This window comes from Octopus sinensis, linkage group LG12, assembly GCF_006345805.1.
Source record: "Octopus sinensis linkage group LG12, ASM634580v1, whole genome shotgun sequence".
In the NCBI taxonomy this organism is placed as follows: domain Eukaryota; kingdom Metazoa; phylum Mollusca; class Cephalopoda; order Octopoda; family Octopodidae; genus Octopus; species Octopus sinensis.
Genome location: NC_043008.1, coordinates 34490542 through 34508917, shown reverse-complemented (window position 1 = coordinate 34508917; position 18376 = coordinate 34490542). Strand labels below are relative to the sequence as shown.

The window sequence follows — 18376 nt, the reverse complement described above, 5'->3', positions numbered from 1 at the left end:
AATCCTACAGTGTAGTATTATGCAAGTTGACGGAGAATGCGAAGAAACCATTCGGAAGTAGCGTGCCTGTCCTTGGACCGCAAACTCAATCTGTCTCGCGGTTTGACATCACTGTCTGTCAACTGAAAGGTCTCCGGTCCGAGGACAACTCTCCCCTCCCTCACCTTTACTTGTTACGGAGGCTCTGTAAATATTCGTGAGATCTGCCCTTCTTCCTCTGACAAAGATGTTAAAAGTAAACACACTATAACTATGTTGAGAAAGAAGGTCGATATAAGTTGAAGTTGAACGTGGAAAGTAAATGTGACAAGTCTTGTTTCAACCTGTATGTAATTCGACTCAGGCTTGGTCCAACTGATTTGTTGTTGTTTAGTTCTAGATCAGCTGTGATTGAGAACATATAAACAAGGTATCAGGTTTTTAAGGCTTTATATAAAGAATTATACGATATTTACTTTCCCTGTTTGTGATAGCAGGGTGTGATTTGAATGGGATTTGGTTGCTATTTCTAACTGCTCGAGTGACCAATATAGAATTTCCTTAGTAACGTAATCTGGAAATTTTTTTGACGAAATATAGAGGATATGTTTTATAGGTTATAAGAAAATATTGATGATGCAAGAGAAATTTTAACTGTAGGTACTGAATTAATACGTGTCGATAAAATGAAAAAAAAAAATACTTCTCTCAGCATGTATATTTTATAAAATTTCCGTTACTAAGTAAAATTTAGAAACAATAAATAAATATTTAAAGATAAAAAATATCTAAGAACATAAATTAAAATAAACAAACTTTCAGTTACTTTATCAGTTTTAGATTTAGTTAATTTTAATTTTGACAGATCATCTATTACAGCTATTTCTAAGAAACATAAAAGCGTGACTGCGCATTTAAAAAAATCCTAAAATTTATTTGAGAAACTTTCAAGAAACAACTGTTAACTTAGATATAAGTAATTAAAAGTAAATCAGGTGCGACTAAATATAGTCTCTAAACGAAGCGTTCAAAAACATTGCTATTTTCAATGCTTCCCTTTTTATAAATCTCTTTCTTGCCAATATATTGGTGAAAGACAGATGAAAAGAGTTTGAGCTGGTGAGATTGGTGTTAGATTGAGAGAAAGGCAAACATATACATGTTGGTGAGAGAGAGAAAGAAGAAAGATAAATATATATATATAGAGGAAGACAGAATAAGAAGAGAGAGACTTGAAAAAATAGAGTAGAGAATAAAAAGAGAACTCAGCAAAATAGAGAGAGAGAGAGAGAACGACGAGATAGAAATAGAGACAGAAAGAGAACAGAGAGGTAAAGAGAGAAAAAGGGAGGGAGAATAAACAGAGAGAGAAAAAGAGATAGAAAGAGAAGGAGAACTAATAGAGTGAGAAAGATATAGGAAGTGAGGGAGAAGGAACAAATAGAGAGATAAAGCAATAGAAAGAGAGGGAGAAGATACAGACACAGAGAGAGACAGAGAGCGAGAGAGAGAAGATAGAGATACAGAGAGAGACAGAGAGCGAGAGAGAGAAAGAGATAGAGAGAAAGATGAACCGGACATAGATTACGGTGTGTTTGTGTGATTTGCCTTGTTTGATCATCTGACCAAATATGGCGGATAGTGATGAGGAAGGCAGTACTCCGTCTACTCCGGAGAGAATGATGAGCGACCATAGTGGCCCAAGGGTGGTCACCATCACAAAAACAGAAACAGGCTTTGGATTTAATGTCCGGGGCCAGGTCAGCGAAGGTGGGGTCCTCAAATCGATTAATGGAGTATTGTATGCACCTCTCCAACATGTTAGTGCCGTGTTAGAAGGCGGTGCTGCACACAGAGCAGGCATACGGAAGGGAGACCGAATTTTAGAAGTGTAAGTACACATTATTATATATTATATGTCATTTTATTCACTTCCACTCGACAGCTTAAATTGAATTTATTCACGTTCTTAAAATAACCCTGTTTACATCCCTTATTCATTCGTAACTCCCTTTCTTCGTTACTCCCTTCAACATGGGGTGTGATTGCGTCTGCCCGCCACTGTTCTCTCTAATAGAACTATGGAGCATTCTGTTGAATGTATGGTATTTTTTTATGTATACATTCTTGGCCGCATGGGTGATTTACTGGATGTATCTATGTTATTTCGTGTATATTGTATGTGTATGAATATTTCGTCTTCGCGAAGGTATGTTTCTTTTTGTGTGTATGTATGAATGAATGTTTATGTCTATATTTTATGATTGTTTTTTTATGTGTATGAATGAATAAATCTTATGTATGTGTACATATGAATGGATGTTTCTTGAGTGTATATGTAAATGTTTCTTGTTTGTGCGTGTATGAATTTTTTTGTATATATATATTTATATTGTGTGTGTAGTGTGGTGTGTATTTGTAGGAATTTTTCCTGTGTATGTATGAATGTTTCTTGAGTACGTGTTTGTGAATGTTTGTATGTGTATGGATGAATATATCTTGTGTAACTGTTTTTGTGCGTGTGTATGAATATTTCTTATGCATTGTATGTATGATCTTGTTTAGCCTCGAATCAGCCTTGATTAAACAAACCTTATGATATGATCAAAGGCATTCCAGTGATGAGATCCCATCTTTTATGTTAGATACTGTGTATCTTGCTCTACATAATCTATTGTATCCTTTCCCATTTTTGAGATGGTAGTATATAGGGGGGAAGGGGATTTTAGCAGCTATTTCTAGCAGACCGAGCGATTACATAGGAACACACTCGTTGGCTCGTATGTATGTATATCAAACGTGTAGTGAGTGTCTGTTTTATGTAAGACGATAGCGAGTACCAGCAAGTGATTTATAAGAATTAGTTTACCTTCGTTTCGTAAACTTTATTTGAATTTAGCATTAAATGTTTGTTAGATTAACGGAGGGATATAACAGAATTTATTCTGTAATGAGATTACATAATACACATATATTCACTTATGTTTCGTATAGGTTTATCTGATAGCTTATTTTCTCTCAAACGTTTTCGTTTGTCACTCACTCAAGTAAATATGATGCGACATCAGATAGTTGTTTCGTTTTAAGAAATAAACGGAAACAGATATTGTCCTTCTAGAACTGTATCTGTCTATCGTGAGTGTGTCTATATACGTTATGTGTAAGTATGTGTACGTCTATGTGTGTGTTTAAGTCATTGTACATGTCTGTTTATGAGTGTATTTAAGTTACTGTGTATATATTTGTGTAAATGTATGTCGTATATGTGCCTTTATGTATATGCGTTTGTGTGTATGTGTTTATATATCATCATCATTATATATATAAACACACACACTTGCACACACACATATATATATAGATAGATAGATGTGTGTATAGATATGTGTATACGTGTATGTTCAGTCACTCTATGGAGATAATAAATGACAAGTAAAACGAAAGTGAGCGGAAGGATGAGATGTTTTACAACATCCAGGAAAATAGCGAGTTGTAGTTTTCCTGTGACTGTTGTGTTAAAAGAACCTTTGGACTGATGATAATTACTCGTAAGTTTTCCGTTGTTTTGTAAATAGTATAGCAATATTCTATTAAATATTGTTAATTAAATTTCTATAATTACCATTAAACTACTTGGTACTACTGGCTAACTCGAATTCCATCGATTTACTGTCATCAACCTTAACTATGGAAGGCTGTCAAAAACATAATTGAAAATTTAAACTGTTTCATTTATTTGATACTTCCACTCTTTAAATAATTTGATTATTGAATGTCAGTAGTAAATTAAAAAGTAATTAATGATAATACAAATGGAGAAAACACGGGTTAAGATATTGTCAAATACCTCACCACCAGTTCAACTAAATAATTACTGTCATATTAACTCCAAACTAATCTTCCTTGAAGAAAATCTTGTGCATAGAGGTGCAAGCATGGCTGTGTGGTAAGAAGTTTGCTTCCCAACCACAGGGTCCCAGGCTCAGTCCCTGTGTGTAACACCTTTGGCAAGTGTTATCAACTATAGCCCCAGGCCAACTAAAACCTTATGATAAGTAGATTTAGTAGACAAAAACTGAAAGAAATCTGTTGTAAGATATATATATATGTTTCTGATGAAGAGCTCCACTCGAAACGTTAAACCCTCCTTCTTTCCTGAGTGTCCAATAATACTATACTTATTCCACGTCCTCGCGTTGTTGTGTTTTCATGTTTGTATTAACTATATATATATATATATATATATATATATATATATATATATATGCATGCGTGTCTTTGTGTTTGTCTCCTGCCACTTGACAACCAGTATTGGTTTGGCTACAACCCTTCAAGGCGGAGGCCATCATGGCTGCAGCCCAATGACTGAAACAAGTAACAGGTGAAAGACATATTACTAAAGTTGCTGATGTGTCACATTATTTCATTACTGTCACAATGTGTTTGTTTCAGAGACAGCAAGTATTTAATAATGAAAATATTTAAAGAACAGAAAAAATTCTCAATAATAAAAGTATTTGCATAATTGATTGTCTTCAACATCCTTTCTGTGATAAGTTTAATGACAGTAAATCAATGAAGCCCATTAATTTTCACTGGCAGTTTGCACTATAACATTTAGGAGTTATTGGTCTAGACCTATTGCCTAAGATCAAAGTGTAGTATATTAATTATTAAATACAAAATGCAAAATCTTTAGGTAAGAATTTATCAAAAGTTTTACCCATTGTTTTGAAAGATTGCTCTATTCTTTTTAATTAATAAAAATCATGACATGGGTACATACGTGTGAGTATTTTGATATATATACATATATAGATAGATGTGTATCATGTAGACTTAGGTTTTCTTCTGTTCCTCCAGCTTGGGAGAAATTGCCCTGTTTTCCTATGAATAAGGAAGGTTGAATTGTGGCAAAATCTACTTCATCTTGGTCTTTTCACATCTAATTCTAAGCTCAATCTTTCTTGCTTGTTTTTTGAACTTGGTATTAGTGCTAGTAATCTAGCTTTTGTTTCTTCTAGCTGTGCAATATTATTAACAAAGGTCAGATCTTAAAGCTTTTCTGTTTTCTTTGAACACAGTGTTCTATTGGTTACCTTCTGCTAGCAAGACAAGGAATGATAGGATGCATTTCTGGCAATAATGCTAAAATTCTCAATATGGCCAGTATCTGTCATGAAACAGCTACTAGAATTGTCATACAGATTTCAGAAAATGTTAAGGCACTGCGTGGAGGAAACCATATCCTTGAACAATTTTCCAGAGTGATTGCTGTTGGATGCTGTCCAAAGGCTTTTTCAAGTCCAGAAACCAACAGGATCATTGGGTTCCATGATATTTTTCAGCTTGAATATTTCTTCAGTGCAAGAGTAGCTGGAGTGAAATTCTGATCGTTTAGCTGTCTTGCATCAATCAATACCCTGTCAAATCCTATTCGTTAATACAATACAGAAAACTTGTCATCAACTTTTGAAGTCTATCAGGTTTCCCATTTCAGAAGCTCCACAATGACCTCTCTTCTGTAATTGACCAAGACTTGTTGCTGTTACCATCACCTGTTGAGTAGATGTTTTAATGATGTTATTGCTGTTTCTTCACCATACTTCAGAAGCCGAAATCTGGTCTTATCCAGCAGTGTTGAAGTTCTTTAATTTCCCCAATGCTAGTTTTATTTCCTCTTTTGTGATTGCATCAGTTCTTGCAGGGTTACAATTGGTAGGTCCAAATAATTCCAACCATATGGCACGTTTTCTTTTTACAGGATTTTGTCAGTTTCATCTTTGGCTGGTGCACAACTGATCTTTTTCTTTTAAGCCCACGTGCTCTCTGATAATGCAAGTACTGTGACATTGTGTCATTCCTACTACCTGCATCTTCTTGTACTTTCTTTCCAGACCTCCTTGTTAATTTTGATGCTCCACAGGCAGTCCAATGTATAGTATTCAGTAGCAGTTTGTCTTTTCGCTTCTATTCTTCGCTGCCTTATATTGATCACTTAAGTTCCATGACCCTTCATCTATTCATTGTTCCTTTCTTGATGCTCCTTTTTTCTTCAATGTCATACCCATTGATAGTGGAGGTGCAATGACTCAGTGGTTAGGGCAGCAGACTCGCAGTCAGAGGATCGTCGTTTCGATTCCCAGACTGGACGTTATGTGTGTTTATTGAGTGAAAACACCTAAAGCTCCACGAGGCTCCAGCAGGGGGGTGGTGGCAACCCCTGTTGTACTCTTTCGCCCCAACTTTCTCTCACTCTTTCTTCCTGTTTCTTGGGTAATGCTGTGATGGACTAGCGTCCCGTCCAGCTGGGGGGAACACATACGCCACAGAAACCGGGCCCATGAACCTGGCTAGGCTTGAAAAGGGCATATAAATAAAATACCCATTGTTGTTCAACACTGTAGAGATGCTATAGTGGCTGATACCTGTTCAGCTGTCACTGGTACAGTTCTGTTGTAGTGGTGTCTTTTAACTTCTTCACAGTAAATTGTCGGATGATAGTGACATTCTTCTGCCTCTTTAATTGTAGTTTCAATGTAGCTTTTACTAGGTAGTGATCTGATCCAACTTTGGCGCCTTGACAAGCTCAGATATTTTCTGAGGCAGTCTTCCAACAAGCACGAATTACAGAATAGACAATTCCATTGTTGGTGAAAAATAGGTGTTACAGGTGTTGAAATTGTTCACTTCACACAACAGTATCAGATGTTTGCCATTTTAGCTGATCTCTTTACTTGGTGCATGTGGCTTAATGACATGCTCAGCTCATGCCTCTCCCTTGCTGGTCTGTGCAAACTAGGGATTTCACTGACTGTCTTGAAGGTGGTCATAGACATCTAGCATCTATATATTATGTAAATATCGGTATACATGTATATACATGCATATGTGTATTATATACATACATATTTATATATATTCATGCATACATATACATTTATCTCTCCAAATATATATATATACACACAACAGACACATCCATCTGGTTGTCTTTTATTTTTTACTTGATTCAGTCATTGGACTGTGCCCATACTGGGGCCACCTTGAAGGGTTTAATTGAACAAATCAACCCCAGTACTTATTTTTTCAAAGCCTGGTACTTATTCTATCAGCCTCTTTTTGCTGATTTGCTAGGTTTAGAGAATTTAAAGAAACTAACCCTGATTATCAAGTGGTAGGGGTACAAATGCAAACATAAACACACACACACACACAGACACATGATGGGATTCTTTCAGTTTCTGTCTACCAAATCCAATCACAAGGCTGTGGGCTATAGTTGAAGGTGTGTGTCATGCAGTAGTGAGACTGAATCTAGAAATGTGTAGTTGGGAAGTAAACTTTGTACCATACAGCTACATCTCTCTCTCTTCTACATTTATATATATATATATACACACACACATACACACACACACACACATATATGTTTATTAGTTCGTTTTGCAAAAATTCCTGATGTGAAATTGTGTGTTGAAACAGATATTGTTGTATTTCAGGATGGTAATTTTATTTATTATTATTTGGGGGGGGGGGGTCAAAATAAAATAATAATAATAATAATATGCCAGCATGGAAAGCGGATGCTAAACGATGATGATGATGATGATAATAATAATAATAATAATAATAATAAATAAAATGACCTTCCTGAAGTACAACATATATACATACATACACACACACACATACATACAAGTGTAACTGCCTGAAACTGTAAGGACATCTGGTAACTTAACTGAAGAAAGAAAGCCACAAATGACCCTTTTTATCCCTGTCCTTCTAATTGTTGTTCTTCCTGTCCACCTTTGTATCGTCTATCTGTCCAAATGTTTTATTGTCCTCTTTTGTGTTTTTGTTCCATTTTTTATGTTTATACACACGCACACACATATATATATAGTAACTAGAAATAGGTATTCAAAGAATCAAATGGCACTTGTCTATAAAATGTTCTGAAGAATGATTTTATTCATTTGTTACAATACACCTATATGTATACTTATGTGTGTAGATTGCTTTAGTATTGATGATGTAACTGAATACAGATTATGAAACTGCTGTAAACATATGGAATATATATATATATATATATATATATATATATATATATATATATATATATATATATATATATATATATATATGTATGTGTGTGTATGTAGATATAAAATGTTATTATTCTTTTCCAAGAATTGTGTTGACAGTGACTTTGGAGTTAGAGCTTGCATAGCCTTCTTTGGACAGCAGATGAAGTTAAGTAGGGTGAAACTTCAAAGGCACTGACAGTACTATTCTTGTAAAAGAATTATAAATATGTACTCTTCAAAAAGTATTGAGTCCCACTATATGGCACTTTGTGCATGTGTGTTATAGTATTGTGAGTGGATCTGGTAGATGGAAACTAACAGAAGCCCATCATATATATAACGGGAAGCTTTATGAAAATAAACAAAAGACGAAGGCAGGTGGAAAACAAACGAACAATTGTATTAGTATGGCGCTCAGGAAATATAAATAAAAGAAGTCTTTAACGTTTCGAGCCTACGCTCTTCAACAGAAAGATACACAGAGAGAGAAAAACACAGAAAGAAGGAGAGAAAAAAAAATGCGTGCAGTAGCTAACGAATCACATTTGTATGTGTGTCTTTGTGTCAACCACCACCACCATTTAACCACTGGTGATGGTGTGTTTACGTCCCTAGAACTTAGTGGTTAGGCAGAAGGGACTGATAGAGTCAGTCTCAGGCTTAAAGAAAGAAATAAGTACTGGGGCCAATTTGTTCAAGGTGGTGCTCCAGCATGGCTGCAGTCTAATGACTGAAGCAAAGTAAAAGATTAAGATACATACACATGCAAGCATGGCAGTGTGGTAAGCAGTTTACTACATTACCACATGGTTCCAGTTCCATCACACTGCATGACCTCTTGGGTTAGTGTCTTCTGTTGTTGCCCCTGCCTTGCGAATGGATTTGGTGGACAGAAACTGAAAGAAGCCTGTCAGATAGATGTGTGCTTCTCCCCCCCACACACTTGGCAACCGGTGTTGGTTTGTTTATGCCCTCGTAACTTGGCAGTTTGGCAAAAGTAGTACCAGGCTTAAAAACCCTTCAAAGCGATGCCCCAGTATGGCCACAGTCCAATGACTAAAACAAATAAAAGATAAAAGATAGTCATGGTTGTGTGGTAAGAAGTTTGTTTCTCAATACCATGGTTCCAGGTTCAGTCTCACTACATGGCACCTTGAACAGCAATCTCCTACTCTTGCCTCAGACCAACTAAAGTCTTGTGGGTGGATTTGGTAGACGGAAACTGAAAGAAGCTCGGTGTGCGTGTGTGTTTGTCCACCACTACCGCTTGACAACCGGTGTTGGTGTGTTTACTTTCTTGTAACTTAGCTGTTCGGCAAAAAGGATCCCATGGAATGAGTACCAGGTTTAAAAAAAAAGTATAGAGGTCGATTCATTCGAATAAAATTCTACAATGCCGTAGTCTAATGACCGAAGTAAAAGAAAGATACACACACATACATACAAACATACATACACATAAGTATACACTCAAATGCGCACCGGACATATATATATATATATGCACATACATACATACATACACACACACATATACGTGTACTGATACAAATATGCGTAGTATCATAGACTACTATATAAATAATAACGGGGCAGCTTGATTAACAAATAGTGGGTAATGCGTTGTCAACGTGTGCATATTTCATCTAACGACAGAACATTGTTCTGGAACTGCTTGGTAACCAGTTTTCAGAATTTTTTTTCTTTTTCCCTGACAATCGAAACAGTCTGACGTCATTCGACTATATTTCTTTTGAAAAGTTGCTTTATCTTTCAATCTACGACTAAATCATAAATAAATATTTTCTCTCTCTCATCCCCCCTGCTTATCATCATTGTCTTGTTCTATAAAACTACTAAAACAAAAACCCCTGGTAGTTATTCACTGACGTACGAAAATGAATCGATCTCTAATTACTGATACCACAATTCCGACTTCACACACGCGCCCAAGTACAGGCATACCTCAACTTACGTCGTTTCTAGTTACGTTGTTTTCGATCTTACGCCTCCGTTTTTTTTGTTTCCAAAGAAAATATAATCCTCAAACGTCAGTCGAATTTATCTGAGTATATGTCAGTCTCAGCGAACATTGAAAAGCATAGAAATAATAAAACACTTGAAAACCAGCACTGAAGTGGAAGATTTAAAAAAAGATAAATACGTGATAATATGTAGAAACCATTTATTCAAATAGATACAGGCTATTAAGTTCTTTTTTAATGCTTTTTCCTTTTTGGTCGTTTTTCGTGTTACGTCGCACAACCATTTATCGACGTATGTGTGTGAGCTATAAAAATATGTTAACACGTGTTTATCAATTGGTTGTTTCGCCCCCGCTTGAAACTTGACTGAGCAAATTCTATGGTGAAAGATATGGCATCACAACTACCCTCGAACATTGAGTATCTAGAATTATTACATTATCCTCTGTGTGTGTTTGTTGTCAAGACGGTGCGGTGTAAACTGGGCAATATTTGGCTGCTGTTTTTAGTTCGAGCGAACATAAACACGCAGGTCAGTCATAGATAACCTGTGGGGCACGGGGCTTTTTGAACGGCACGCCTGTCGAAAAACTACATTTAACTTTTTAGTTTGCGGCCCGCCTGATGATGAGCTGTGTCTTATACGACCCGTTTCTCGGAAAAGGGCTACCCGCACCTGACATAGGGCGTTCTTAGTTGGCTCCTGTTGCCATTTTACCACAACTTATTTCTGAATGGATGAATTGACTTATGGACCCAGTGCATTCCAGCCATGACCACGACCATGTGGAGTTTCTTTCATCGAGGCAGCCTCTATTTTTATTTCGAGTTTCATTTAAAGGTTATATGCCAATATATATATGTAATTTGACAGGCTAGCATTATCACTTACAAATAAAGTGACACAATATCTTCTATCGGTTATTCCTATTCAGTGAATAGACTTGAGAAAATGTTATATACATTACTATTCTATTACTTATATGGTGACCGTTTTTCTAATTATTATTCATTATTTTTCTCTTCGTATTTTTTAAGGAAATTTTCAACAAGGAGGAAGGCATGTTAATTAATCACTTATTGCGGTTTCGTATTTGTTATATCTGTCTCCATTTGTGTGTGATGTGTACATTTACACACGCACATATCTCTTCTACATTTGTTTAGTTATCTCATTTGCTGGAGAAAAGCGAGGACTACTATTGTGCTGTTGACGTTTATTGACGAAGGAACGTGTCGGTTGCAGTCCTCTTGTCTCCAGACAATGAGTCTGTCTTTTCTTTAATGGCATAGCTGTTTTGGGGGAGATTCTTCCGATTATCTCCCTTTCCCATTGATGTTGGTCCCAATTGCCATCAGGTGATTCTTTTTACCTTCCTTGGAAGTAGAGGTATACCTTCATTCATCTTTTTTGTTCACAGACACATCTCTGGCCATACAGTTATATCTATTCATTTTTGTATATAATTCTTTTTTCTTTTTTACTTGTTTCAGTTATTGGACTATGGTCATGTTAGAGAGTTGTCTTGAAGGGTTTGAACAAATTGATACCAGTTTTTATTTTTTTAAAGTTTGGTACTTATTCTGTTAGTCTCTTTTTTCCAAACCACTAAATTATGGAGACATAAATGAACCAACACTGGTTGTCAAATGGTGGGGGAGATGACCACAAAGATGTGTGTGTGTGCACACACAAACACACACATATATGACGGGCTTTCACAGTTTCTGTCTACCCAATTAACGCACAAGTGATTTGTTGAGCCTGGAGCTATAGTAGAAAACATTTGCCTTAGATCCTGCACAGTGGGACTGAACCTGAAACCATGTGATTGCAAAGTGAACTTCTTAACTACACAGCCATACTTATGCCTATATATATGTGTGTGTGTGTGTGTGTATTGAGAGAGATAGATGCACTAAAACTAACAGACAGACAGATGTGTATACATATGTGCACTAGTTACACCCATTCACAGATATATATATATATATATATATGATGTCACACAGTGGGGCTGAACCCAGAACCATGTGGTTGGGAAGCAAACTTCTTACCACACAGCCATACTTGCACCTGTGCATGAGAATTTTTCGTAAGACAGACACACTTGGTTTTAATGTATGTTGAATCAGAATCAACACCTGCAACCTCATCATCATCACTTAACCTCTGTTTTCTGTACTGGCATGGGTTGGATGGTTTGACAGGAGCTGGCCAGTTGAAGGGCTGTCCAGGCTCTCTGTCGGTTTTTACATGGTTTCTACTGCTGGATGCCCTTCCTAACGCCAACCACTTTACAGAGTGTACTGGATGCTTTTATGCAGCACTAGCATGGAACCTTGGAAGTGCCTTCTACTCTAGCCTCAGACTAACCAAAGCCTTGTGAGTGGATGTGGTTGGTGGAAACTGCAAGAAACCTATCGTGTGTGTGTATGTGTGCATGCCTTCTGTTTCCTGCCACCATTTGTCAGTCCCAGAGAGTTTTTCTCTTGAGCATCCTGATGAAGCCATGTGAACAAGCATTCTGGTAGGATAGTTTACACTGAACACACCAAGGGGCACTTGTTGATTATTAACCTTCTATTAACGTTTCATTAGCACTCGTAAATGGCAACTAATCTATGTCAGTGAAGTACCATAGTAGCTATACAAGTATTTTATGGTGTTTTTTATTGTTCAGTGACATTCTAAATTGGAAGATTTTATGAAACCATCCTCGGTTTTATGCTACAAACTTCCTGTTTTAAAGTGATCTGAATTAAAATTACTCATTAAAATTTCATATTAATTTATATTCCTAGCATCAGCTTAAAACATGATAAAGTTATTTTGTCTATATTGTTCATCATTTTCTAAATTAATTGAAATCTTTTTTTCTTCTCTTGAGACAGCATTCAGCCGGGCTGGTTTGAGCTGGCTTAATTGAAATAAAGATGGTTATTTCAACAGATATTTAGTAGTAAAATGGTCAAGATGACATCTGGTTTCGGAGCATTTTTTCAAAATTTAAATTGCACTGTATATATACTATAATTCTTCAGACAATGCCAAGAAAATGCTGGTATCTTCATGATAGAAAAAACACACACTTGTCAAGCAAGTGTTGTTAAAATGTTAAATTAGTGATGAAAGAATGTCCTGAAATGAACTGGAAAATCTGATAGAGTAGCCATGGCTTTGTAGTTAAGAAGTTCCTTTTGCAACCATATAATTTTGGATTCAGGCCTAGTGTGCAGCACCTTCTGCAAGTGCTTTCTACACTAGTTCCAGGTTGTCTAATGCTTTATGAGTGAATTTGGTAGACATTAATATATATATGTGTGTGTGTGTGTGTGTGTGTGTGTACAAACTGTGCCAAAGCAGACACCAGAGCATGATGCTGTCTTTGGAGCTGTTGGATCCAGTAAAACCATCCAGCCCATGCCACCATGGAAAATGGACGTTAAATGATGATGATATATACAAAGGTGTGGCTGTATAGGGTGCAGACATGGCTGTATGGCTCAGAAGCATGCTATGCACATTTCCCCAGATTACATATTTGTGGGAACATCATCATCGTCATTGTTTAATGTTCGTTTTCCATGCTGGCATGGGATGAATGGTTTGACTGAGGTCTGGAAAGCCAGCGTGCTGCACTTGGCTCCAGTCTGATCTGGCAATGTTTCTACAGCTGGATACCTTTCCTAGCGTCAACCACTCTGAGAGTGTAGTGGATGCTTTTTTGTATCACTAGCACGGAAGTCAGTCAGGGAGCCCTGGCATTGATCACATTCGGACGGTGTAAAATATTTATAAATTCCATTCAAGGATCATTATTGTTATTATTATATTTATCCTACATTGTATTGGCACAGCTCAGTGCAACCACCAAAAGCTGGTATCGCCAGCTGGCATCATTGCGCTTCAGCAGGCATAATAGAATACAAGCTTTTATATACATATTCAAAACGTTTCCCCATAAATGAAATTAATGGATATATATATATATATATATATACACATGTACATGTTTGACTGTCTATATATACATACATACACTCACAAACATTTCATCAAATAGCTGGATTATCTATAAATTACATACTCACATATAGATATAATTTCAATTCTGCCTGATACCACACTGCTGCTAGTCTTGTGTTGTTGATTGTTGGCACCCTACCTCTTGATTCAGAGTTTGAACCCCCCTTGGTTTGAAGGTTCTTTCTGGTGTTCACAATCAGTAATCAACTGTATATTGAACTCTGTATTTTACTCCTGTAGAGAATAAACTAATAGCAACATTGTTTCTGTACATTAATATTTATGCAACAATCTCACTTGCATATATATATATATATATATATATGTGGGTGTATGTGCACGTGCATGTGTGTGTACTTATATATTTAGGCGCAAACATGGCTGTGTGGTAAGAAGTTTGCTCTCCAACTGCATGGTTCCAGGTTCAGTCACACTGCATGGAACCTTGGGCAAGTGCCTTCTTTAGCCTCAGATTAACCAAAGACTTGTGAGTGGATGTGGTTGGTAGAAACTGCAAAGAAACCTATTGTGTGTGTGTGTGTGCATGCCTTCATTTGTTTCCTGCCACCATTTGACGACCAATACTTGTGTGTTTACATCTCTATAACTTAGCAATAGAATAAGTACCAGGCTTTAAAAATAAGTAGTTGAAATTTACAGAAAAACAAAAGACGAAGACAGGTGTATAAATAACAAAACTGGTGTATTAGTTTAACACTCGGGAAGGTGAGGAAGTCTTTTACGTTTTGAGCGTATGCTCTTCAACAGAAAGGAACACGAGGAAATAAACAGAGAGAGAATAAAAATAAGTCGTGGGGTTTGATTTGTTCCACTAAAATTCTTCAAGGCAGTGCCCTGGCATGGCCACGGTCCAATGACTGAAACAAAAGATAAAAGGCACACACATGCGTTCAAGTTTAAGTATGCATGAATTTTTTTTTTAATGAATGGATTGATATCTATTTATTTATCTTGTTCCATTTTTTGCACCAACCATCTTCATGTTTTCTCCACATTTTTTCCTTATTTTCTTACTGTCCGGCATGCTTGTTTTTTTAAAAAATATATAAACAAAGCCTGAAAGCTTGCTTTAAGATACATGGCCTACTTTAGAAATATGCCTGTTCAAGTATCATAATAGTATGAAACTAATAGTTGCTCTTCTGGTTCTGTATTTAATTTGATATATATATATGTGTGTGTGTGTATGCACGTGTTGTGTTCATATTAATGCACATGTTGTGTTTGCATTAATACACTCACACAAGTTGTATGCTATATGGCAGAGACATTCAAGATTTATCTACAGATATTGAATTGATAATAATAATAATATCATGCACACATACTCAAGTAAGGCAGATACTCACTATTATCGGTCTCTCATCAATTTCAACAGATAAACATTTCATTTGTCTCATCAGCGGTACTACCTTCTTATTGATTGAGTTGTATAAGTGGTTGAATTTTCCCTAGATACATCTAACTCTTAACATACTGAATCATTGTGTCACTTTATTTGTAAGTGATAATGCTAGCCTGTTAGATTACATGTGCAGTGCATTTGATGTTTTTTTTTCACAAATTATACCATCCCATCACACACATACACACACCATCATCATCATCATTTAGCATCTGCTTCCCATGCTGGCATGGGTTAAACAGTTTGACTGGAACTGGTAAGCTGGAGAGCTGTACCACATTCCAGTCTGATTTGGCATGGTTTCTATTGTTGGATGCCCTTCCTAATGCCAACCACTCCTAGAATGTAATGGGTGCTTTTTATGTACCACTGGAACAGGTGCTGTTATGGGCCACCGGAACAGGTGCTTTTATGTGTCACTGGCATGGCTGCTAGTTGCATGACACCAGCATCAGCCATGACTACAATTTTACTTGGCTTGACAAGTCTTCTCAAGCACAACATATATGTGGGTGTGTGTGTACACACATGTATACATATACACATGGTAGTGTCTGGCTGTCTGTTGAGAGAAACACATTCTGCTGTCATATATATAATATAGCTTAGGAATGTGAAAAGTGACATTATTGACAGATATGTAATGCTTACCTGACCTTAGAAGGATCCACTTCACATCAAAGTTCTTGGTTCTGTTCTTAAACTTTGCAAATCTACATTTTAGCAAACAATACTTCAGTACTTGTACTTTTAGGGTCTCCTTCATTTTTGCTCTTGGGGATCCTGGGATCCTTGCTCAATAGGTGCAAGGTACCAGTTCCAAACATTCTGCATTCATTATTGTTGGCAAGGTAGCATAATCATTAGCATATCAGACAAAATGCTTAGTGTCATTTTTTTCCGACTCTTTACATTCTGAGTTAAAATATTTCTGGGTTGATAAAATAAAGTACCAGTCAAGTACTGGAGGCAATGGTATCCACCAGTTTTGTTCCTCAAAAGTACTGGTGTGCCAAAATTTGAAGCAGTTATTGTTAGTGAGGGAAAGATGAGGAAAACTTCACCTTCATAGCAGATAGTGATATCAGGGGAAAAATGCGATGTCTCCCATTATTCCACTTTGTATGCTGAAGCTGAAGATCTGCTGCACTACGCTGGCTCTTGGTGGACATTGTCCACAAAGTAAAGTATTGATTTGGCAAACATTGACAGACCTCCCTTGTAGTTAGTTGACAGATGTAAGTCAGAAAAAAGAGTTAGTATTGATGATGCCATTAAGTATTCAAGTACATTTACAGTGACCACTATATATATACATTTAGAGTGACCACCAATACACACAACAATATGCACACATTTAGATGTGTGTGTGTATATGTTTTTATTATTTTATTTGTCATTTGACTGTGGCCATGATGGAGCACTGCCTTGAAGGGTTTTAATTGAACAAATTGAGCGCGGGACTTATTTTTCGAGCCTAATACACATTCTATTGGTCTCTTTTACTGAACTGCTAAGTTGTGAGGACATAAACACAGGTGATGGGGGGGGGGACAAGCTTCTTTCAGTTTCTGTCTACCAAATCCATTCACATGGCTTCTGTCGGCCCAAGGCTATAGTAAAAGACAAGGTGCCATGCTGTGGGACTGAACCTGGATCCATGTGGCTGGGAAGCAAGCTTCTTACCAAAACGTGTTGGTATTCCTTGCTAGGTTCTTTTTTTGTGTGTGTGAAGTGTATGTAATCTTAGACTTTTATTTGAAGTATCCATGTACCACCTTCTCAACGAACTGTTCTATTTCTTCAGTTGCAATGATGAACAGGATTTTCCACTGTCCTTGCAGACAAATCTGTCTCAATTGTTGTTTCATGTTTCTTCTCAAGTTCAATAACTATCTTATTGTTAACATGCTCGCCAACTCGCAGCTGATAGTTGCTGACCTTTTTCCTTTCTTTTTTCCTCTTTCTTTCTTTCTTTTTTTTTTGTCTGCTGGAGATGATGTTTCAGTGATATCATAATGTTATATTAATACAGATTTAAGGTCAAGGCTGTTCTCCACGCATGAGAAACAATCTGTTTACGTATCTATTGTTGAAACTTCCATTAACGCTAGAGTAGTTTCTAAGTGTTCTTATACCCATTTTCTTAAGTTCTTGAAACAGGTATACATGTATCTTCAGATGTATGTAGATACTCGTTTTCTATAGTAGCACGATTATATGTATGTATCCATCCATCCACATATATATCTTGTCCTCTCAGCTCACTTGTTATTCTTTCCTCCTCTCTCTTCCCATGATGCTCCCTCTTCCTGTTTCTCTTGCCAGTTATCCTCTTTTGAATTTATCAGTTGAATCCCTTTTCTCAGCTCTGGGTTTGTGTCATCTTTTATTTTCTCCTCAAAGCTATTGCACAACCTGTCTTATTTTGTCAACAAGCTGAAAGACATTCTGTGTTTATGCATATATGTGTGCGTGTTTATATATATATATATATAGTTTCATTTTGAAATTTTTTCCTCCCCTTGTTCCTCACGACTTATCTTTATTTACTTCTATCTTCTTTCACTTGTGTCAGTCATTGAGCTGTGTGAATGTTGGGGCATCACCTTGAAAGGTTTAATGGATCAAATTGTCTATAGCACTTATTTCTTAAGTCTGTTCTTTACTCTATCATGTCTTTTGATGAACTGCTAAGTTGTGGCAACATAAACAAACCAAGCAGTCAGGGAGGGACAAACATTAAGATACATACATGCATAAGCACATATTATTCTATGATATATTAATACAGATTTAAGGTCAGGGTTTTCCTCTTTGTGTGAGAAATGTCATTTTTCTACATACCCATTATTGTTGAAAC

At 36.5% G+C, this 18376-nt stretch overlaps 1 protein-coding gene across 2 annotated transcripts in view; it reads left to right on the top strand.

The window, feature by feature from the left end:
• Positions 1-1467: 1467 nt before the first annotated feature.
• The window catches only part of LOC115217984 (sorting nexin-27), a 194524-nt gene continuing 177615 nt past the window's right edge, over positions 1468-18376 (top strand). The window contains exon 1 of one of the 2 annotated variants that reach the window (XM_036507850.1): positions 1468-1870. In XM_036507850.1, the coding sequence (XP_036363743.1) occupies positions 1611-1870 (260 nt within the window). In that variant the 5' untranslated portion in view covers positions 1468-1610. The remainder of the gene's footprint in view (positions 1871-18376) is intronic. The other variant, XM_029787721.2, reaches the window with a different exon arrangement.